The sequence below is a fragment of the Bos javanicus genome, chromosome 13 (assembly GCF_032452875.1).
Source record: "Bos javanicus breed banteng chromosome 13, ARS-OSU_banteng_1.0, whole genome shotgun sequence".
NCBI classification, from domain to species: domain Eukaryota; kingdom Metazoa; phylum Chordata; class Mammalia; order Artiodactyla; family Bovidae; genus Bos; species Bos javanicus.
Genome location: NC_083880.1, coordinates 17,692,625 through 17,717,205, shown reverse-complemented (window position 1 = coordinate 17,717,205; position 24,581 = coordinate 17,692,625). Strand labels below are relative to the sequence as shown.

The following is a 24,581-nucleotide window of genomic DNA, read 5'->3' as shown; positions in this document are numbered from 1 at the left end:
GTTTCCTAAAATGCCTGCTGGTCTTACGTTTTCATTTTCCTTCAGTTCAAAATACTTTGTTATTCTTCTTTTCATTACCTCTTTGATCCAAGGTTATTTAGATCCGTGTCATTTAGTTTCCAAATATTGAGAGTTTTCCAGAGATCCTTCTGTGCTCTTGCTTCTCATGATTTGTTAGGTGCATCCAGAGGGGCCCTGGGGCTAGGGCTGATTATTTCCTGCCTTGGAGGCAAGACCTTACTGACTATCCTGTTCATTTTACTGTAAGGAGAAATTTTTCCAGCCTGGCTCATGAGAATAGATAGAATTCCTGGGTCTGAGTGAGCACCAGTTACAGGTTCCAATAGTCTTTTCAGATGGTTTCTCCCTGGTCTCAGGTGGTTTCTCCCAGATAGGCGCTGTTCATTCCTCTGCTGAATACCCGAGGGGCTCCTCCTCAGATCTCCAGGGTCCTTTTTCTCTCTGTCCCACTCTCTCCTCTCCCGGTTCTGATCTGTGATCTCTGCCCACTTTGGTTTCACCACACTGTCAGCTTCATCACCTCCTGTCAGAGAGTCTGGATGACTCAGCTTCCATTCCTTCTCCCCGTGTAGGGGCCTGGAAATTCTCCCCAGGCAGTGAGCTGGGGCGTTCCTTAGGCTAACCTGGTGTGTTTCCGGGATCATTGTCCTTCACTCCCTGAAGTCCTTTGTCATAAAATCATTGTTTAATGTATTTTGTCGGCATTGTTTTTGCTCGCTTCACTCAGGAAGGTAAATCAGTAGCTGTTCACTCTGTCTTGGTTAAAAACATGGCAGCTGGAGACTGTCCACAAGGTTGTTCCTCCTACTCTACTTACTACTTCCTGCTCATCCTTCATTTCTCAGTGTGACATCTCTTCCCCAGGGAAATCTTTCCTGAACCCAGTCTGTGTCAAGTTCTGTTATGTGATCATAGAACTCTCTTTTCTTAGAGTATCCTTCTGAGTTCATAATTATTTTATTTATCTTTCTCTTTTATTAGACTTCAAGCTAAACAAGAGCCAGGGGAGTCTGTTTCATCTGCAGAGCTTAGAATAATGTCTTCCACATTATAGACACTTAATATTTGTTCAGTGTGTGGATGCGTGTACGTGAAAGATACAGTCCTTTATACTCAAAAATTACTCACATAAATTTTTTTTTGTTTTTATCTTTGTTTTCTTCATCATGCAGATTCTGTTAGCTTGTTGAAAATCCGGGATACGATTCTTTCGTATGAAAGATTAGTAGAACTTAAAAAAAGCCACTGTGAACTGCTTAAAGGAAAGATTAAAAAAATGGAAAGTAAGGTTCGTGGGCTACAGAAAGAGCTGTCAGAAACAAAAGAAGTGAAATCCCAGTTAGAGCATCAGAAAGTGGAGTGGGAACGTGAGCTCGGCAGCTTGAGGTACTGTATATCTCGCTTTTAAAGAAATATGTGAACTATTGTTTCCTTTAATACTGCAGAGACGTAGACGTGTTATAAGGACTAACTTTTCCTCTAGGATTTTACAGGGGAGAAAGTGTCACTAGTATTGTGGAGTGTGAAATTCTTGGAAATAATATGGCAGGTTCTTAACAGTGAATGCTTCTAATAATGTATGTTTTTCCAAATCATCATTTTCATGACCATACAGAAGTCCACCATAATGGAAACCTTATTAATTATTTAGCAAATTGACTTTCGGTTGTTTTTCACTTTTCTGTATTATATTTAATACTACAAGGAATGTTTTTTCTATAAATTCATTTCTACCTTTCTAATTATTTTGAATACATTTTCTTTAATAATATCGTATTATTTGGTCAAAGTATGAGAACTTAAAAAAGGTCTTTGATCTATATTTCTAAACTATTCTTTAAGAAGTTTATATTACTTTACATTCCCACCACAGATGTATACAATAGTCATTTTTCTCAAGACAGAAAAAAAATGTATGCAGTTTTATTCTTAACCCTCTGCATGAAAACTGTGAGAATTATTAAGTGTTTTTCATTATATTTTCCCCCATTTTACTATTTTAAACATTATGTAGAGGGAATGAAAGTTATTGTAGCAGTGACTAATCTCATGATTTTCTAAGAAGGACTGTATAAATTTTGCAGATTCACCTTAAAGCAAGAAGAAGAGCAGAGAAGAAATGCTGATATGTTGTATGAAAAAATTAGGGAGCAGTTAAGAAGAAAAGAAGACCAATATAGTAAAGAAGTTGAAATGAAACAGCAACTTGAACTCACTCTCAGAGCACTAGAAATGGAACTGAAGACTGTGAGAAATGATCTGAATCAGGTAGAACAATCTTTGGTGAAATTTTCAAATTTCTGACACTCTTTCGTCAATATTATTTATAGTATCCCTTTAATTTAATATGTATTTTTAGGTTTAGAACAAAATTGTTATCTTAAGTATGAACTGTGACATTTAGAGCTTAAATTATTAATTTCTTGCCATTCTTGGCTTCTAATAGATGCTCTGTGTATGTTTTCTCAGTGGAGGAATGGACATAAATCAAGCTTAATCATTAACATAATGATTGGCATTTTTGATACCTTAGGCAAAGTAGTATTCTTAATTCCAATCCATGTATTAACTTTGGCTTTTTTATGTTAAAATACAGGCTAACTTGCATTGACACTGTGAAGAAACTAGTGAAGTGCTTTGTAAAGAAATTTTCCTTCACAATACTATGTCTGCTTATGTTTTTGCTCTGTGACAAATTTAGCAGGCATTTAAATTAAGATCTGAGTTATTCACGTGGAAATAAAGATCCTTGTGCTTAAAAAGGCTACTTCCTTTAAACAGTTTTTTTCATTTTAAATTCTTCTCCTAAGCTTTTAACTTTTTTTTTTTTTTTTAATGGTATGGGCCCAAAACTTCATATAATGTCTCTCCAGGTTATAGAAGAGCGAAATGACACTCAGAAGCAGCTTTCTCGAGAACGGAATGCCAGAATCTTACAGGATGGAATTCTGGCCAATCACCTTGCCAAACAAAAGGAGATAGAAATGACTAATAAGGAAATGAACTCTGAGGTATTTTCTGTAGTCATTTTCAAATATGTGTATATGTCTCTGTGTATGTATATATTTTAAAAACCAACACTATACATCATAGAAAGTGTAGAGGATTTTGAAAGCCTATATATCTATGCTTTGAGGAGGGAAACATTTTCCATCTGTTGGATAAAGTAATATTTGTAATTCAAATCTGTTTGTCTGCTGCAGATAGGTAGTGACACACGATGGCCTCATCCAAGGAGAGGCCTTTAATATTTTCCATAGGAATTGATCTCAAAGTTTTTGCAACTATCCTGGAAAAGCCGGCACCCTGATTGTGGTTTAGGCAAGGAAGACTGTGTGTGCTCCCCCATCGACTGCGCTACCCGAGCAAGTCCCTCTGCTTTGGAGTGAACGTGTCGGTCACTCCATGCCCGTCATACCTTCAGCGTCTAAATCAGAGTCCGTTCTTGGCTCCACTGTCATTTCTTTAACCAATACCCTGTCAACGACCTTTTCACATCATTTACAGGTTTTCAATTTCTAAAAACTGTGCCATCAGTTGTTAAAACACTTTTGAACACCTTGAAAATTTGTTTCTTTAGAACAAACTTATAAAAGTCCCCCCTCCCCCTCTAAAGAAAACAAACCTTTGCTATTGACAATAGATATTCTGGTTGTTGGTAGTGATGTCATTTCCTTGAAAGATCACTAGGTTAGTTTATCACTTCCCTGGTAAGGAGGAAACTATAGGCAGTTCAGAGACCACATTTTGGATGTCATTCTTCTGCTTGTGAGAAAATGAGACTCTGCTCTGTGAGTGCCCTGTTTCAGTACAGGGAACTTTTGAAAACAGTGATAGATATGCCATAATATATATTAGTGGTGATTACTGTGTTTTTCGTTGTATTTCCCCCATCTGACTATTTTAAACATTATGAAGAGATAATGAAAGTTATTGCTGTAGCAAATAACTCATGATTTTCTAAGAAGAGCTCTCTACATTTTACCTTATTTACCATTAGTGTGTGTACCATGAGTGAAATAAGAGGCTTACTGTGTATGTTTGTACTAGAGAAATAACTGGTTTGATGTAAGAGGACTTCTAGAGTCAGAAGACCTGGCAAAAAGCCTGCAGCTTATTTATATTTTTAACTTCTTCCTTTCCAGAATTATAGCTAATGAGTTAATTGATGTTTGTAGAAGTGCTTTGGAGAAGGCAATGGCAGCCACTCCAGTACTTTTGCCTGGAAAATCCCATGGACGGAGGAGCCTGGTAGGCTGTAGTCCATGGGGTCGCTAGAGTTGGACACGACTGAGCGACTTCACTTTCCCTTTTCTCTTTAATGCATTGGAGAAGAAAATGGCAACCCACTCCAGTGTTCTTGCCTGGAAAATCCCAGGGACGGGGAGCCTGGTGGGCTGCCGTCTATGGGGTTGCACAGAGTCGGACACGACTGAAGCGACTTAGCAGCAGCAGCAGTGTGTATGTGTTAATCCCAACATCCTAATTTCTTCCTTCCCATACCTCCCTTTCGCCTATGGTGACTACTGTAAGTTTGTTTTCTATGTCTGTGAAGCACTTTGTGTTTTGTAAGTAAGTTCATTTTTAGATTCCACATGTAAGCAGTATGATATAATACTTGTCTTTGTCTGACTTACTTCACTGAGTGTGATAATGTCTAGATCCAACCTCCCTGTTGCTACAAATAGCATTTCATTCTTTTTTATGGTGTAGTAGTATTCCATTGTATAAATATACCACAGCAGATGCAATTTTTAAGTGTAGTCAGATCTATACATCTTTTGTTTAAGCCTTCCCAGGTTCGTTGTAATTCAAAGAAAAGCCTTTCCAGTTCTGAGCTTCTTGAAAAGTCTCTTGGGGTTTCTTTTTTTACTTTCACGGATTCATTGTCTTCAATTAAATTTTTGAACTTTGGGGTATTTCTGCTTGTATAAAGTCTGAGATTTGAATCGAACCTTATTTTTTCCATTTGGAGACGCACTTGGTGCAGTCTTTTCATTGTATAAACATACAGGTTAGTCTTTGATTTCAGAGGAAATCATGGAATGTCACTTTATTGAGTACTAGCTAAAAGTCTTCTTTGTTTCACTTAGGTTTCTGATAGTTGTGAAGAAGCAAAAGATCTGTTGCACAAAAACCACATGCTGCAGGAGGAAATTGCCATGCTAAGACTGGAGATGGATGCAGTGAAAATTCAGAACCAGGAAAAGGAAAAGAAATATTTTGAGGACATTGAAATTGTAAAAGGGAAGAATGATGATCTTCAAAAGGCAATAAAACTGAATGAGGAAATGTTAACAAAGACTGTATCCCACTATACAGGCCAGCTTAATGCTCTGACAGCTGAGAATACAATGCTAAACTCTAAGCTGGAGAACGAAAAAGAAAGCAAACAAAGACTGGAGACGGAAGTGGAATCCTACCGTTCTAGACTGGCTGCTGCCTCACACGATCATGATCAATGTCAGACATCAAAAAGAGACCTGGAACTTGCCTTCCAGAGAGCAAGAGACGAGTGGTTACACTTGCAGGACAAAATGAAGTCTGATGCGGCTAATCTAAAAGATAACAACGAGATGCTTTCCCAGCAACTTTCTAGAGCGGAAAGTAAGTTCAATAACCTAGAAATTAAGCTGCATCACACTAGAGATTCTCTCAGAGAAAAGATTTTGATGTTAGAACGTGTCCAGAGAGACCTAAGCCAAACCGAGTGTCAAAAGCAGGAAATTGAACACATGTATCAGAACGAACAAGGCAAAGTGAATAAATATATTGGAAAGCAGGAATCCTTAGAGGAGAGATTATCTCAACTCCAGAGTGAAAACATGTTGCTCCGACAGCAACTGGACGATGCACAAAACAAAGCCGACAGTAAAGAGAAGACGGTCATCAGCATCCAAGACCAGTTTCAGCAGATCGTGAGAAAACTTCATGCCGAAAGTGAGAAACAAGGTCTGATGCTGGAGGAACGAAACAAGGAGTTAGTCAAGGAATGTAATCATTTAAAAGAGAGAATGTATCAGTATGAAAATGAGAAAGCAGAAAGAGAAGTGAGTATCCAGAAGAAGAAATTCTCGGACTTCCTGAAAGAAAGTTCAAAGTGATTCTTGATTCTGGCTAAATGTTGAATCTAGTTGAATATAAAAAATACATAGGCTGTGAATCTATGGTCTCTAAACCAGCCTAAAAGCATACCTTATATCCAGCAAATGAAAATTAGACCCAAGAGATGCTTTACTTTGAGTAGAGACATCATATTGCTTTGAAATGTTAAGAGATTCAGTTCTAAATTATTAATATAGATAGTGTTAGTAATTTACTCTTTTACTATTAGGATAATAATTTTAATCTTTATGTTACCACATTTCAGTATCATGATGAAGCAGATAAATGAAGTGCTCAAACCTAAAATGAATATTTCAAAATTAAGTTTCAATTACATGGATTACCTTGACAGTCAGTTCCAGGTTTCCCAGATGCTATATTTTATATATTGTACTTTGGCTTCAGTAGCTTGTCATACCATTTTGTCGTATTTGTTGGTATAATTTTAATTTTATTTATATAAATTTGAATTAATTTGGGAGAATTTCAGCCTTGAATCATTTTTTCTTATGGCCTCTCAACTCTTTAAAGGCGTCTATTTGTCATTGAATCATAATTTGGGACTCAAGTGGTGAGCTTTAGCCAAACTATTCCTGATTTAATCTTCCCACTGCTATTTATGTTATTTACTTAGAGCATTTTTACAAACAATTTGCTCGTAATTCTCATTTTAAGGATCAATTAGTATCATGTGAATACAAATTTGTCCACTAAAAATGAAGGGTGGCAGGATTCATGAGCAGCAGGAATGGAGTGAGTCAGGGAGAGGGTTGTAGGGGCTGCGGTCTGGAGGCAGGTGGAGGCTAGGATATTGAGGCTCCTTGAAGGCCATGGGAGCAACCTTACTTTTTAAATTTCATTTTTCTTTTATATTGGAATATGGTTGATTTACAATTTTGTGTTAGTTTCAGATGTACAGGAAATTGATTCAGTTATACACATATCCATTCTTTTTCTGTTCCTTTTCCCAGGTAGGTGACTATAGAATATTGAGTAGAGTTCCCTGTGCTCTCCAGTAGGTCCTTACGGTTAGCCAAGGGCAAAGGTGGGGAGGGGGGATAAATTAGGAGTTTGGGATTAACGTAGACACCCTACTAGGTATAAAAGAGATAAGCAACAAGGGAATGGCCCCATTTTTCTGCTGAGGTAGGAATCTGTTGGAAAGATCTGAGCACTGGTTGGAATATGTGAAGATCTCCAAGATCTCAAAGCTTCTAATAAAAAAGGAAAGGAAAATATTTCCACACTGTAGAATTTTCCATCACTTTTCCCACCTACACACTTGTTTCTTTCTGGACATGAGGTGGTGAAGCTCTGCAGATTTATTGGGAGGGGCAGGGCGTGGTCAGTGGGGCCACGTCCTTTGTCTCAGTAACTTAATATCAGGAAGGCTGGAGGGTGGCCCCTTCTGTGTCTGTAACCAAACTCAGTGAGGAGGAAAAAGAAGGTGAGTTGCTGTCTGTGGTGATAATTTTCAAAGTCCATATGTTGGAGTTATCTATTATTAACATAATGTAATTGTAAAGTGATTTGATAAACTCAGTGACAGAGCATCTTATTAGGCAGGTGTGAGACAACTTCAACAAGAACTGGCTGATACCCTGAAAAAGCAGTCTATGTCAGAGGCGTCACTGGAGGTCTTGTCACGTTATCGTGCCAACTTAGAAGTTGAGGCACAGGATTTAAAGAAGAAGTTAGGTCAACTCACAAGTCAGGTATGTATGAAATTGAATGTGTTGACTGTTTATATGTAGGATAATGTGTTTTAGGACACTCTCTTTCATGGACAGCTTTCTTTTCTATTTTCATTGCAAGTGATTTACTATAATTTTATTATCTTTGTAATAAAACTTGACTTTCATTCTGCCATTTGCATTATATATTTTTTCTTATATTATTTACCCTTAGGAAAGTTAAGAATTGTGCAGCATTCTTCACAGAAGTTGAGAGACTGTTTCTTTGAAACAATACTTTTTTTGTGTGATAACTGTATTGCCATGATAAGGCAAGCCAGATAAAATCAGAGGATGTTTAATGGAATGTTTCAGGAAATTATCATTTCTCATCTTCACTTATGTCAATGACTGTAGAGTTATATATATATTTATTTCATGGATTTCAGAATAACTTGTGCAGAAAGGGTATTATACAAACTAGCTGAAGTTAGGCATTGCCTTCTTTTCATTTTAGATATATTATAAAAGCCTGGAGGTGCTCAGATGGTGTATAGTACGTACATCCAAATAGAGAATGAAGATTATTTAGATCCTGCCATTGGATTTTTTAAAAAAGCTATTGAAATATAATTCATGTGTCATATAATTCACCCACTGAAAATGTGTAGTTCACTATCTCTTAGTGTAGAAAGGTGTCACCTGTGACCAATTTTAGAGCCTTTCCATCACCCCGAAAAGGAAACCCTGCATCCCTTAGCCACCACTCATGGCCCCCCATCTCCCTCAGCCCTAGGCAAACACCAGTGTAGTATCTGTCTCAGTATTTCATTAAATGGAATCACACAGTGTGTGCTCCTTTGTGATGAGCTTTTCTCATTTGATGTCATGTTTTTGAGTTTCATCCATATTATAGCACGTTATCAGTTCTTCTATTTCTGTTGTCTAACAGTAAACAGTATGTGGCTAAGCCATTTGTCCATTCACCAGTTGATGAAGCTTTGGGTTGTTTCCACTTTGAGGCTATTAATAATGCTGCTGTGAACACTGATTTACAAGTTTCTGTGTGGACATGCTTTTGTTTTCCTGTGGTTGGATTTTATCCTCAGAGTTAACTGGCTGATTTCACCTTTTCTTGGCCTTTGCTCAGACTGTCCTTTCGCTGTTCACAGTTTTGTTTTCTCTTGGGTAGTCCTCCATTTATTCAGACCTGGTTCCCAGTCTCTTCTCATCCATGGAGCTTTCCTGACTGTCCAGTTCTCATTGAGCCTGTTCTCTTCAGCCTTTCTCATCTAGTCTGTGAAGAATATTTTAGCCCTTAATTTTACACTGTTGTCCTTTTTTTCATGAGGGAGAATCTTGTCTAAGTATACATTGGTTTAACAGGGAATATTTATTGATATGCACAATACTTGTCTTCATAAATGGAAAATATTTCAGCTTAACAGTTGTTGCTGCTAAGTCGCTTCAGTCGTGTCCGACTCTGTGCGACCCTGTAGACGGCAGCCCACCAGGCTCCCCCGTCCCTGGGATTCTCCAGGCAAGAACACTGGAGTGGGGTACCATTTCCTTCTCCAATGCATGAAAATGAAAAGTGAAAGTGAAGTCGCTCAGTCATGTCCGACTCTTCACGACCCCATGGACTGCAGCCTACCAGGCTCCTTCGTCCATGGGAGTTTCCAGGCCAGTTAGGACACAACTAAGTACTTTTTACCATACCAATAATTTCCTCTTGGAGATAGTGGTATAGTACAACTTTTATTAAGAAACTAAATTCTATTAGTCTAATAGAATAGAATTGTTCAGTTAAATGCTCATTTTTTCCCCTGACTCTGGAAGAAAAATGTAAATTTTCCTTCCTTAATTATGCAGCCAGAAATGGGATTTACAGATTTCTAGCCTTTCACCAACTGTGAAGTTCTGGAGTTGGCTTCTCTGATATCCATAGCTTGTAACCTTAATTTTCTCATCCGAGTACTTGCTAGACATTAACAGTTGCTAGACATAACAGTTGGGAATGAATTGATTCAGAACTTTGATTTAGCAGTAGGGTAATATTCCCATGGCAGTGACTTCACCCTTCCTCTGATGGTCATGTAAGGTCTGTACCACTCCATCCAGGAGGTGCTATTTGCATATTAACCCATGGTCATTGTCCACTGAGTAGTATAGAGAGGAAGTAAGTTACAAATTATTATAAGTGGAGAACACTGCTAGTTGGTTAGTGGAGTCAGTGACCATTTTTGAAGTACTGGATGCATATGTTCTGGGCCTCATGCTCCCCCTTACTGCCACTTGGAATGGTATGGAGAGTGATTTCAGTGTGACTTGTGTTGAAGACGACTTCTGTTGGCATGACATCTGCCTGATATATCAAATTGTTTTGCAGATAAAATACAGTGACAGTATTTTGCAGATAAAATACTGTAATAATGCCAATTACAAACAGTTCTTATTCTATGCCACTTCCTCTTCTAAATAGTTTTTGTATGTGGTTAGTCATGTCCGATTCTTTGTGACCTCATGAACAGTAGCACATCAGGCTCCTCTGTCCATGGGATCTTCCAGGCAAGAATACTGGAGCAGGTTTCCTTCTGGCAATACTGGAGCCATTTCCTTCTCTAAAGTACTTTATGTAAACTCCACAATATAATCTTCCAAACATCCCACTGAGGTTGATGCTACCATTATCTCCATTTTATGGATGGAGAAACTGAGATGCCGAAAGATTAAGTGATTTGCTCCAGGACACGCAGCTCAGAACTGATGGAACTGTGACACAGGTCCACACATTCTGGCTCCTGTGTAGCTACTGCCTCTCACACTAGTTCCTGAAGCATCCGGTTGTCACCAACAGCAGTGTTAGCTCTCTTAACAACTGGAAGATCTGTGGTCATTTACATATGTGGATATTTAAAGTGATGGCCGATGTGGAGCCTGGATAAAAAAAAAAATTTGTTTACCATAAGGTAGTTTTCTGTCTTTCCCCATTTGAGTAGTTTATAAATTTGTGTGTTTGAGAAAATCTGATTTAAAGCATGGATGATGTTTGAGTGCTAGAGGAGAGGTCAGTAACCTGCAGAGGGCAGTCAGGAAATATTTTCACTTTGTGGACTGTAAGGTGTCTGTTGTAACAATTCATCTCTGCTGTATGGCAGGAAAGCGGCTGTTAACAATATGCAGACAAAAGAGACAAAAACCAATGATGGCGGATTTACTAGGTTATTAGTAGTTAAAACAGTTTTTTTTTTTTTTTTTTAGTTGCAAGAAGCACAGGATCAACTTACAGAGGCTGTGAGATGTGCTGAGAAAACACAGGATCGCGTCCAAAAGTACGATTTAAAGCAGCATAGAAAATAAGTATAAAGCAGATAAACAGTATAATATGAGAATAGATCAGTAGTGATAATAAACACATTATAGTGAAGCTGTGTAACATTTCAGCTTTGAGCTGTTTTGAGATGCATAATTTCCCCCATTATTTCCATATTTTGCACATTATCCACAAGTGAAAAGTGAAAGTTTAATCGCTCAGTCATGTCTGACTCTTCACAACCCCGTGGACTGTAGCCTTCCAGGCTCCTCTGTCCATGGAATTCTCCAGGCAAGAAACCTGGAGTGGGTTGCCATTCCCTTCTCCAGGGGATCTTCCTGACTCAGGGATCGAACCTGGGTCTCCTGCGTTGTCAGCAGATTCTTTACCATCTGAGCCACCAGGGAAGGCGATTAGTCACAAATAGAAAAACAGTACAGTGGCCAAATCATCTACTTTTCAAAATTCTAAGAACCTATGTAATTGAACCTGCAGATGTTTGTTCAAAAACAGTGTGATATTTTAAAAATCTATGTGTGAAGGAATGCCGTGACAGTCCAAGGGTTAAAACTATGCCTTCCAAGGCAGAGGGTGTGGGTTTGATTCCTGGTTGGGGAGCTAGGACCCCACGTGCCTCACAGCCAAAAAACCAAAACATAAAACAGAAGCAATATTGCAATCAATTCAGTAAAGACTTTAAAAATGGTCTACGTCAAAAAAAAAAACACTTTAAAAAAAAAACCTATGTGTGAGAATAATTATTTTAAAATCTGCATTTTAGGCTTGAAATTGAAAATGCTGAGTTACAAACTACAGTCAAAAAGCAAGCAGGCAAAATTGAACAGCTTCAGAAAAACTTGTTAAGTACAAGATCGGTAAGTCAACCTCTTGATTTCTGTCATACTGAGAAAGGATTTTAATTTTTTTACCAGTAATATATAAGAATATTTTGGACAATGTGAAAAGTCTCATTGATTAGCTTATTGTATTTTTATTGATACTGCTTGCTACTAGTACTGTGATTCCTCTATAGAAGAAGTCGACTGAATTCATAAAATTAATGATTTTTATAGTAAGATTTTAATTTAAAAAATTGTGACAGTCCAAAAGCAGTATTTTATATAAACCACATTTTGTTTGTTCATTCATCTGTCAATGAAATTCCACCTTCTGACTATTGTTAATAATGCTGCTTTGAACATTGGTACACAAACATCTATTTGAGTCCAGAAATTTGAGTAATTATTTGATTGAGAATTTTGAGTTTCTTTTGTAATCCAGATCTTTCTGTGAGATTTTTGATAATGAATCATTTTAAATATTGTAGTTTGTTCTCTTCATTAAGAATGAATGCTATGTCTGTATAGAACCATTTTTTTGAACGAGTGTATTTTTCATTTGTTGGATTTTTTTTTTAAGAGATGGGGGTTGCATGGGAATTTTTCAAAGACTATTTTAGTAAGGTGTGACTTAACAAAACCTGGAATATCTTGCACCATTGATGAAAATTATTTTAGAGCTTCTCTAGAAAGTAAAATGTAAATATAGGCAGTCTTTAAAAAACTTTTATTAACATTTAGTATTTTATGTGTAAAAGTCTCTATTTTTAACAAATAAATGTTGGCAATTTAAATTCCAGAAAAATGATGAAACGAAAAATCATTTTAAGTTGTTTTAAGAAAAGTCATCAATTTTGAAATCTGTTATTGGCATCAATCAGGTTTAAAAACTGTGTTTACTATAAATTCATATTAACTTGTGAATTCATAAGAAATAATATTTTTAAAGAATGTCTCTCTAGGTGTTTAAAAATAATTTTCTTAAATTGTTTTTTTCTAAGTCTGAGGATGAAAAGGAACAATTAAAGAAATACATTGAATTAAAACAATCTCTGGAAATTAGCTTGGACCAAGAAAAGAAGAAAAACAGTGAGTTAGAAAAAGAGATTACTGGGTAAGATTTTAATATTTCTGATAATCTCAACTATTAATTAAAGTATAATTTTATTTTATTTAAAACCTTAGACACAAATTCATTTTTTATGTGTATTTTCATTATTAAACACATTATCCTATTTCAAAGTTTACTGTGGAAAGTCAGCACAATCTGAAATGTTTTTGAATGCAGCAGTGTTATACTTAGCTATAATGATTTCTAAAACAGTAACAACCGTGCCTCTGCATATAATAGTGTCACTCTGTTCCTCATCATCTATGCTGAATTTTTACTTCTGCAAAGTATCTTTGTTCTTTTTGGTAATCCTGCCTTCTTTTAATTGTGTTCCTTCCCTTCATCATTCAAGTAATTTATTATCTAAAAACTTACCTGTGTTATTGTTGAACAACATTAAAAAGTATCTTGATTTGGCTTATATTTTCTTTTTGCCCCAAAATTTAGTTATAAAATGTACATACAAAAATCTATGTGTAACTTAAAGAATAATAAAATTAGTGACCATGTTTTGATCAGTAAGATAAAAAACTGTTTCTGTTTTTTTGCTGAGTACGGTTAACCCTCATCATCTACAGATTCAGCCAACCCAAGATCAAAAGAATTCAGGGAAAAAAATTTGAGAAAGTTCCAAAAAGAAAAACTTGGATTGGTCTCAAGCTGGCAACTATTTCCATAGTGTTTACACTGTATTTATAGCTATTTACAAAGCGTTTACATTGTATTAGATAATGTAAGTGATCTAGGGATGACTGAAAGTATAGGGAAGATGTGCTTAGGGAGACTTGAGCATCCATGGATTTTGTATCCACGGAATGTTGGGGGATTTTTGAACCAGTCCTCTGTGGATGCCAAGGGATGATTATACAAAGGCTTCCTCTCTGATTCTCATTAATATTTTTCTCTTTTAATTTTCTCTACATTGCTTTGCATTTTGTTAACAATGTGCTGGGCAAGATTTCTACATCTCTTAAAACAGTCTTGAAGAGACTGGTACACTCTCTCTCTCTTCTGATTTCCTTTCTTCTAAAACTCTCAGCCTGGGTTATTTCCCACTTAACTTAGGCTCCAAAGATTTTTCTTTTTTTTTTTTTTCCAATTTTGAGTGAGAATCTTGTTGGTTTTTTTCTATCTACTTTCTTTTCTTTTTGTGGAGGCTATGGTCAGTAGGAACAAATGTGTCTTGTGTCTTTTCAAAAATCATTCATATATCATATCTCTTCATCTTTAGCTTGAATACTGATCTCTGGTTTATAACTAATATTTAATAATAAATTAATATTTCACACTAGCATGCTAAAAATTGACATTAACTTATTTATAAGAACTCATATATTACATATATCACTCATAGTATATTTAAATATGATAAGATTTTTCTTCATAATATTTATCTAAGATTAGAATTTAGTTATTATGCTTTCAAGGAATATTAAATTTGAACAATGAGAAAGAATTATAATTTATAGATTTGTTTTATCTGATAGAACATATATCTGTTTAATTACTAAATATCTGCTCTTAAAGAACTTACTCATTCTATACATTTCTACAGATTTAAGAAACTCTTAAAAATGACAAGAAGGAAGTTAAATGAATATGAAAATGGAGAGCTTAGTTTCCATGGAGATTTAAAAACCAGTCAAACTGAAATGGATATTCAAATTAATAAGCTAAAACATAAGGTAATTTTTAATCAGCTTTAGAACCCCAAAATCACTTAATTTGGGGAAATATAAATCATTCCATGCTTTGACCAGTGAAACACAGATTTGTTTATTAATTTTTTAGGTTGGACACCAGTAAAAAAGACAGCTTTTTCCCTATATCATTTTTAGATAAAAAGGGCACACTCTTGACTCTCTCTGTCTTGAACCCTGGCTGGTGATCTGAAGCTGAGCAGCACAGCATTAGTGACCCCAAAGCATCCGTTGTTTTTGGTGACAGATTTGTTGAAATCTAATGAACATACCATGCAGTTCATTCATTTAAACTGTACAGTTCAGTAACTTTATTGCATTTAAAGAGTTATACAGGCATTACCACGTTAGAACATTTTCATCACCCTCCAAAGAAATCACCCTGTGCCAGATTTCCCTTCCTGATCTTCCCAGCCTGAGGGAACCATGACTCCACTCCCTGACTGTGTAGATGTCCCTTTTCTGGACATTCCGTGTCAGTGGAATCACACAATATGGGATCCTTTGTGACTGCCTTCTTTCATTTAGCATAATATTTTCAAGGTACATCTAACATGTATCAGTATTTTCTTGCTTTTTATTGCTCAGTAATATTCTGTTGTATGGATGTACCACATTTTATTTATCCATTCATCATCTGATGGACCTTTGGGGTTGTTTCTACTTTTTAGCTAATGTCAGTAATGTTGCTGTGAACATTTATGTCTAAGTTTTGGTGTGAACATATTTTTTCATTTCTTTTGGGAATACAGTTATGAATAGAATTGCTGTATTACACAGCAACTCTGTTTAACCTTTTGAGGACCTGCCATACTGTTTTCCAGCATGGCTGCATCATTTTATATTTTTATCCAAAGTATGTAAAACGTTCCCATTTCTATACATTCCTGTCAACACTAGTCATTACCTGTCTCTGAGTATAGCCATCCTAGCAAGTATGAAGTGGCATCTCGTGGTGTTTTATTTCTCTCTCTGAGGAGAAGACAATGAAGATTGAGTTCTAGATTAGTAACTACTCAGAGCTACCCATCTCTTTTAGAATTTCAGTAAATTGAGATGAGGTCAAAAGTCTGATTTTGGTAATTAAACTATTTCTAGTTATTTCTTATAGTTCAAATCATATGTCTCATTGCTTACTAGTCTTCATTGCTTTCAAACTTGAGCAGAAATTCTAAGGAGTCACACCTGCCTATTTGTAAGAAATTGTAATTGAAGGAAACCCTGAAAAAACTTCTTCCTGAATAGTTCTTAAGCCTTTCTTCTAGTTATATGCTTCTTCTCATCAACATTGTCATTAAAAATCTCACCCTTTATTATATTCCAGTTTATAGGAGACCAGTTTCTACCTGCATTTAAGTTATGTTTCTTTCTCTTTTTCAAAAATCCATTTTTCTGTTTTTTCCTAATCAGCTTTAAGTTTAGTGGCTTCAATAAAAAACATTAGTTTTGTTCAAAATCTACTTAGGAAAAGGTGGCCAGGACGGCTGGCTTCTCGTCCCCTCAGCTTCAGGTGGGGCAGCTTGAGGGCTGGGGGCTGGAATCGGGTGAAGGTGTGTTCATTCCCATGTCTGATAGTTGGTATCTGTGGTTGGCTGGACTTTGGTGAAGGCAGACAAGTGAAACACGTACCCTGAACACCTGGGCTCTCTTTGCAGCCTGGGCTTACTCGCAACATGGAGCCTGGTTCCCAGGTTGAGAGCCAGGCAGAGGCTCTGCTGCCTTGTCTAACCTCGCTTTGCAGTTCACACAGCATCACTTTCATCATCTTCTGTTCAATAGGAGCAAGTCACTTATACTTGGCCTATATTTTACCTTTTTTACAGAATAAATTTTTAAAAACTAATGGGTACATTTAAAAACTAGCACAGTTAATCACTGGCCACAATTTTTTATATTCCTTCCAATGAAAAATACCCTTTTCCCCACCCATTCCCTCACAAGTCTCAGTTGTTAACAGTGTCAGGCCCAGGCTCAAGTAGAGGTCTTACCATCTTCATCAGGTACAGATGGCACATGGGGATGAGGTTTCTGGATGTGATTTCTAGAGTGTGACCCTGTGAGCACAACCCTCTCAGTACTAAGACTTGAGAACTAAAGGGACAAGTTATCTTCCACCCACACTCCCACCATTCTGCTGAATGACTAGACTCTCCTGTTCAGAAATGGGAAACGGGAGGCACTGTAGTCCATAGCAGCTCTGAGGTCCAGTTTGGTGCTGCCAGCTCTGTGATGAGGACTTGGTCTTGCCCATGGGAGTGCTTCTCTTTTGCTCTACCCTCTGAGCTCTGTGTGCTGTCCTTTTCATAAGAAATGATCTCTGTCTGTTGCTGAGTCATGTTTCTTAAGCCAGCTTCCTCTTTATTGAACTTCTAAGAAAATCCCAAAGGCCTATTCTCATTTGTATGTCTTGGTCTCTGTTAGGCCGAGCACTGCTTTTTTTTGCTACCAAGGTTCTCTTTAAAGCTTTCAGTGTCCTGTGAATTGGATTGGGGTTCACGTCATTGGAGAGGCTACCCTCACAAATCTTTTTTGAGAGAAGCTTTGCACCTTGGGCTTCTTGTGAAGCTTTGTAGGATGATGCCTTTAAAATTCTTATGCCCTTAAAATCTTTAAAGGAATTTGAGGCACCACCTTAAGTCTTTCCAGGGTCTTAATGAAGGGTTTTACAGTCTACAGGCTTTGCCTTTAGACCATGTTTTCCTGGCAGCACCCTAGATTTGATCTTAGCCCAGAAGCTGTTTCTCTCTTTTAGCATCATGTGACCACTGGACATGTGGAGATGCTATAAAGGAGATAAAAGATACTGAACCCAAATATAATTGAGCCTGGTTCCTTTATATTTAATAGTCCCCCCCCCTTTTTTTGATAGCTTATCCCTCTCATTGATGTTACTTTCAGCTGGTTCCTAGCAAGAGTCTCCTTTCCCCTGTGTTTCAGTGTTGTTTTCTTCTCTTGCCTAGAAGCTGTCACCAGCAGCCTCTTTAAGGGCCATCAGGATTCAGTTTACAATGTCATGAAGCCCTTTGGGTTTTCATTTCTTTCTCTGCATCCATTCAGATCTCACCTACCTCCAGGTTGAAAGGCATTCTCACATCTTTTAGTTCTTTTTTAATGGCATTTTTGATATCAGTATCTGTGCCAGGTATTTATTGCCAGCAAATTGTATAATAAAGCACATCAAAGCCTAGTGGCTCAAAACAGCATTTACTTTGTTCACAAATTTGTGTTGGGGCAAGGCTCAATGAGTGAGGCCAGCACGTTTCTTTTCCAGTCAGCATCAGCTGGGATGTCGTGAAGGTGGGGACCAGAGTCATCTGAAGATTAGTTCATGCACATGTCTGGCAGTTGGAGCTGGCTTTTGGATGGGGCATTAGTTGGGGGCGGTCAGTGGGGACACTGACAAGGTGCTCAGTATGTGGTCTGGGCTTCTTCGCAGCGTAGTGACTGATGCTAAGGGTGGGCTTTCCCATAGAGCAAAAGTCAGTTTCCCCAGACTCTATCGGGTAAAAATCAGTTACTGAGGCCAGCACATATTTAAGGGGAGGGAATTTCAGAGAAAAGTGTCAAAGAATTTGTAGACAGTTTCAATGCCACCACCTCCACTCACTTCGACTTACTGAGTAATCATTCTGTCTAAAGGAAAGTTCTTTCCAACTCGGTGTCACTGAAATTCCCGCAGATTTTGTTGTTGTTTTGTTTGGTATGTTCTGTTCTGTGAAAAGTAACAAATGGTTACAAAAATGAGGCATTTTTTTTGTTGTTCAGAAAAATGTATGGATCATCTCACTAAGCGATTAGGAGATGGGATTTCTTTAACCTTTTGAATTATTTTTCTTTGGAATGCAGTTCAAATTAGCAAAAACTCTTCATAGTTCAGAAAAAGACTTATGGGATTAGAATCCATATTTACAAGATTTATTAATTAAAGTCTTATTTTCACAGTCTTCTTTTGGGAAGCGTTTATTAACTCAGCCCTATATAACTCAGTACAGTATCCCTCAAACTTCTGTAAAACATGGGGCATTAAGAAGAGGGGAGGGAGTAAGACATTCTACTAAGATGTGACTTGTAGTCATTTTCTGGAGAAAAAATAGAAAAGAGTGTAAAATCAAGTGTAAATGTTGTGTGACAAAGATGAGGACAGTGAAGAATATATTTTGTGACTCTTGGTGGTTTGAACTTCTTTCTTGATTCTCTGAGTAATCCCTGGCCCTACATTCTACAATACAGATACCATCGTATCTATTTGGTCCTGGGTTTGAGTTAGGCTGTGCTCAGTCCACTTGCCTCATTACCAAACAGTATTGTTTTATTCTTGCAGATTGAGGATCTTACAGCAGAGCTGGAAGCTGCATCTTCAAAATGTCTGCACCTGGGTGCAAAAAATCAAGTTCTTCAAGAGGAGTTATTATCTATGAAAGGAATGCAAAAGAAGTGTGAAAAACTAGAGAAGAATAAAAAGCAGTTGGAGCAAGAAGTAGTGAACCTCAGAAGTCATATAGAAATGAATATGATCGAACACAGTCAAGTAGAGCAGTATAAACGGGAGATTGAAGAAAGGGCGAGACAGGATCTCGTAGAGAAATTAAAGGAAGTCAACCTATTTTTGCAGGTTAATTTGTTCATCTGTTATGTGCTTGAATTCACCTCATTGTAAATTACATTTTGGATCTATACAGCTTATGTGTTTCCTCTACTTCCCTTAGAGCAGTTGGTTTGGTAGTTTTCTGGAAGGAAGGGGGCACTTGCTTCTCCCTTTAAATATTTCCATTTCCATCACAGTTATCACCAAATTGACCTATGAGAATGATTCTCACTAGAGAATCCTTTCATTTATAAGACCAATTGGTATAAAACAAGACTACTAGAAGGAAAAGAAAATATTGTGGTTTAGAACTGGTATCATCCTCTTGAGTTATTTTTAAGTTGTCTTGTTCAATTTTTAAAATTTTAAGTTGATCCTCTTGTTCTTTGAATTATCAGATTACATAAGCACCACTATAACAATAATTCCACTTTAATTTTATAATTCACATGTAATTCACCTCACATTGACGATAATTGTTTTAAACTTCTGCTCTTTTTTTTTTTTTAACCTTTAAAATTGCTTTCTGAATCACTGACTCAAAACTAAAGGGAGCAAATATCATTTTCCAGGTTAATGATTATTTTTTAAATATTATCTTTTTAAATTTGCCTTAGATACAAGCAGCATCTCAGGAGAACTTAGAGCAGTTACAAGAGAAGAATAATGCTTCCGTAAGAAGTCAGATGGAACTCAGAATTAAAGACTTGGAATCTGAACTCTCCAAGGTGAAAACTTTGCAAGAAGATTCTCATAAAGCAGAGTTGGAAAAATATAAGCAACTCTACCTAGTAGAACTAGAAGTTAGAAAGTCATTGGAAGGTAAACTAGACAAGTAAGTCAAAACACAGAATCACAGAAAGAAAATTTAGCTCGTTAATTTGTCTCTAAAGCCTAATTTGTATAGAGCGCAGTTCATGAGATGAGTAGGAAGTGAAAGCTAACTAGATGGTCACTGCTAGAGGGCGCCCTGAGACAAACTATTAATACTGTGTCCTTTTAAGTTTTTCTACACTGCATAAAAGGCATGCTTGTCAAATTGGGGGCAATTAACACAGGGGTGAAAGGCAGGATAATTCACAGAGTGGCTAGAAATAGTATGGTGACCTGAGTGGGGGTGTGGAGGATGCAAAGGGCAGATGGCACCTCCAGTGCCTAGTCCAGGTTTCCCCACTGTCTGAAAGCAGAGCACTCCTAGGAAGCCTTGCATAAGCCAAAGCAGCATAAAGCAAAGAAGCAGGCACCTGAGGGCCCGTTCTGCTAGTTGAAGCCTAAAATGAATATGCACAAGTGAAGCACAGGTGCTCCCAGATAGGCTTCAGGGTTGTGGTGACTTGACACTGAGATGTGGGGTGTGGCGTCCAGGGAAGGAGCTCAGTGGGGCCAGTCTGCCTGCTTGGGGAGCATGATGCCTCTCACTGTAAAACGTACACTGAACCTTTTTATATGAAATCAAAAAGTCTCTTCAAAAAAATTTTTTTTTTTATTATCAAAAACAGATGCCAACGTAGGCCTTTCCTAGAAGTGAAGTGACATAAAGTGAACTTTGGAAAAGCAGGGGATTCTTGTAATTGTTCCTGGGGCTGTTTTAGCTCTTTTCAATCATCCGTTGACTTTCTTGTCCTCCCCTCTAGATTGTGACTCTAGATGATTCCTCAGAGCCAAAAGCTTAATTTCTCCAAGGTCATGAGTGAAACGTGTATACAAGGGTGGTGAAAGGAAGCACTTGAACATGGCTTTGTGAGATGGGGTGTTTCTTCATCCCTGAACTGTTTCCTGGAGGCAGGTGTGTCTCAGAGGCAGCAGGTGTCACTGTGAGACCACCTCCCTTTCTCTCTGGTGCCCTTTCTCTCCTCTCCCAACTGTGACTTGTTACTTGAGGAGCCCCAGACACATGTGTACTTCTTTAGAGCAAGGTTACAGCTATCATTGTTTACAGGAGGTCTGCTCCGTGTTTTCAGTGTTCAAACAGTTTATTGGGAATTCCATATACTATATGGCAACTTTAAAAATGCAAATCATTTTGGGAAACATGAATGAAATTGGTGTTTTCCATCTTCCGCAGGACTCATGAGAGGCTGGCCGTGATCAGCACCAAACTTGAGGTGGAGAAAGAGCAGAACAGATCTTTACTCAGCACTCTTAGCACGAGGCCAGTCCTGGAGCCCCCTTGTGTTGGAAATTTCAATAATCCTGTAGTGCTCAATGGAAATCTTACTCCAAGAGCAAACGTAGGTTTTTCTACCTCAATTCCACGCCCTTCGAATAACAGCATGGAGACTTACTTGACCAAGGTTAGTTCTATTATCTTTTTTCCACTGGGTTTCAGATTTCTGATATGAATGATCCTTGTTTTTAATTTGGTGAACTTCTGAGTTGTTTATTTGACTTAATGCACACAAAGTAAAAGTCATAATTAGCTGTGCTAATAAAGGAGACAGAAATTTTATGATTTTTTTGTCCCAGAGTTCATTTTAAGAGATACTTACTAAATTATTAAATTTCTTGAAAAGCTGTGTTTAAATTCTACTTAAGAAATGAAATCTTATTACCTAGTATCCAAAAGTATTCTTTCAGATGTTTCACTTCCTTTCTAATTGACTTCAGTTGGCAATGGTTCATAATCATTTCCACACTCTGCTGTACCCAATGAAGTTTTTCTGCCTCTAAGCATAAGTGAATCACTGGCATCTAAACACTAACCACATATGGATGCTTTTTGTTTAAAGGAATCCTAGATAAATCCTTTTTATGAATTAAGTAAACTTACAATACTAAACCAAAACATTAATTTCTAGTATTTGCTTAACATTTTTTGTCATTTTCTTACATTTTGTCATTTCTTACAAAAATGACATTTTTGTCATTTTCTTTAATTGCTATTTTACCTATAGCATTTTTATTTAAAATTAAAAAAACATCTTGCTGAGTATTTGTAGAATATTTCTAGATTTGTAGTTAATGCAAACATTTAAACATTATAAATGAAGCTCACTTTATCTCTATCTTGACATCACCTGGATGAATGGTATCTAAGATAGTAATGATGGGGAGTCTTTAAATTGCAACCAGTTTTTACTGTTTAATCATTGTGATTAAAATATCCATTTCAGTCAGTGCACACAGGTTTATGGTTTTGATGGTGTTTTCCTGATGTTTGTGGTGCACAGAGAAGTAGCCCTTGTTAAATGCAGTCTCAACCTGTTTTCTCATTTGGCTTCTTGCCATCGTAGGAGACCAATTAAGGTTTCTTTGACAGCACTGCATCTACGTTGGGTCTTAGTACTTGAGAGCTGTGAAACTGGAGGACGTGCTTTAGCTGTGTGGTTACAGTGGGCCTCCGAACACTTCATCCCAAGTCAGACACTTCCCCACGCAGGCCTAAGAGGAGGAAGCAAATGCTTGACCCCTGTCCCAGGGGCAGGCTGCCTACTGTACACCCAAGTTCATGGTGCTGTGGGCACACTATGGGAGAAGTTCCTTCTCATAAGGAGGGTAGGAGTATAAGTCCTCACCTTGAGACTTTTCTCCTTCAAGTTCCTTGTTGAGTGTTTTTTAAAAAATTATGCTTTATAAATTAACTATATCAACTGACTGCTACATATAGGAGTTTGATAATAATTTAGTCTTGTTCTTGCCTTTAAAACATGATTTAGTTAGAAAGCTACTATGTCATGTCATGCCAAAAGCATTATTGAACTATGTAAGGTTTTACATATTCATTTTCTCTGTTATAGTTAAAAATCTATGTGTTTTTTCTTAATTTAAGGAAGTAGCTGGCATAGGACTATGGACTCAGTAAGAAAGTCATTGGCTTTGTTACTTCTTTTGTAGAATTATGAACTTTGCCTAAAGCATGACTCTCATACCTTAAGTTTTTTTTTTTTTCCACCCAAAGAAAATAACCTTTAAAAAAAAAAACAACTTCTATGTGGAACCATATTATATAAAATGGAGACAAGTATAAAGCCTTTTAGCCAAAGGAGTGGCCAGAGGTCCCGCACTTGTGACTTCTCAGTTCCTCAACCCTGCAGTGACCCCTGTGGGACCTTCCCCTTCTATGGGACATAGTTCGGAAGCTAACAGTTATGTGTTAATCCTTCTCACTAAACACCTTTAGAATAAAACCTTGCTGGTACATTGTTTTCTTATGTATAATTTTCTCACCTTTCTGTGTTTTTGTTAAATGGAAAAGTTTAAAGAAAATTGCAGATGTGTTCTCCTTAATAACATTCAACTCAAACTACTTCCTCCATTTGAACAGGATCCTCACCTAGAAATCAAAATAAAGGTCTCAGAAGTATGTATTTAGGGCAGGAGCTGTTAGGGGGAGAAGATAGTAATCTTGTGGGTCATTCCTAGGATCATGGGTCATTCTCTAATTCTTTGAAATTATGTGTACTTGATATACTGATATTTATTGTACTTTTTATCAGATTAAATAACATTCCATATATATGTTCTCTGTTATTTATAAGCGGAATAAGTAGGAATGCATTTTCTTTTATGTGATTATTTTTCTACTTAAGTAATCTTCAAGTTAGGTCTAGTCTCTCAAAGTATTATTTAAATTTAGTAAGCTGTATAACATTCCTATGATAATATCTCTTGCTTAACTTAAAGATAAATAATATTTGACTTATTTCAGATGCGGCAGGAGTTGGACAGGAGTATAACTAGAGAACTAAGAGAAGGTATGTTGCCGAAATGTATGAATTAAATTTAGATACTGATTTCTGAAATACACTGTAAACAATAAATGGCATCTCCTTCCACTGTTTGGATAACAGATGCTATGTTAAATGTTTTTTCTTATACATAGCTAATGAAAAATGTGAAAGCATGAGCAGTCACAGTGAAAAGTATTCTTCTTCCTCATTTATTCATCATGTTCCATAGTTTTAAAAAAATCTCAAAAGGTCTATGTATTTCTATTTATTTCTGGCTGTATCCTTTCTCTACTGCTACCATCACTGTGAAACTGTCCATCTGCACCCTGAGACCATTCTCAGAAAGCATGGAGTTCATCAACGTCTCAAGTGTCTGGTAGTGGTTAAGGTAGAACACCCAGACTCAAGCAGTCATGTTTGCGTAGCTGTCACTTGGTGGGTGACTTTATAACTTCTGTGTCATTGACTTTGTCACTAGTTTATCTCTTGCCCTCAGGAAAAGCTCCAAACACCTGCATCAATTTGGGTCCTTCCAAAGTAGTTGGCCTTATCTCTTTACCACCT

General features: G+C 37.1%; 1 protein-coding gene across 4 annotated transcripts in view; it reads left to right on the top strand.

The window, feature by feature from the left end:
- The window catches only part of ANKRD26 (ankyrin repeat domain containing 26), a 67,782-nt gene that overhangs the window by 41,608 nt on the left and 1,593 nt on the right, over nucleotides 1-24,581 (top strand). For 3 of the 4 annotated variants that reach the window (XM_061435801.1, XM_061435800.1, XM_061435799.1), the window contains 13 exons: nucleotides 1,194-1,407; nucleotides 2,106-2,289; nucleotides 2,895-3,032; nucleotides 5,115-6,071; nucleotides 7,689-7,841; nucleotides 11,061-11,131; nucleotides 11,894-11,987; nucleotides 12,953-13,065; nucleotides 14,618-14,747; nucleotides 19,084-19,374; nucleotides 19,965-20,182; nucleotides 21,413-21,641; nucleotides 23,996-24,041. In XM_061435801.1, the coding sequence (XP_061291785.1) occupies nucleotides 1,194-1,407; nucleotides 2,106-2,289; nucleotides 2,895-3,032; nucleotides 5,115-6,071; nucleotides 7,689-7,841; nucleotides 11,061-11,131; nucleotides 11,894-11,987; nucleotides 12,953-13,065; nucleotides 14,618-14,747; nucleotides 19,084-19,374; nucleotides 19,965-20,182; nucleotides 21,413-21,641; nucleotides 23,996-24,041 (2,838 nt within the window). Of the gene's footprint in view, nucleotides 1-1,193; nucleotides 1,408-2,105; nucleotides 2,290-2,894; nucleotides 3,033-5,114; nucleotides 6,072-7,688; nucleotides 7,842-11,060; nucleotides 11,132-11,893; nucleotides 11,988-12,952; nucleotides 13,066-14,617; nucleotides 14,748-19,083; nucleotides 19,375-19,964; nucleotides 20,183-21,412; nucleotides 21,642-23,995; nucleotides 24,042-24,581 lie in introns of those variants that run through there. The other variant, XM_061435802.1, reaches the window with a different exon arrangement.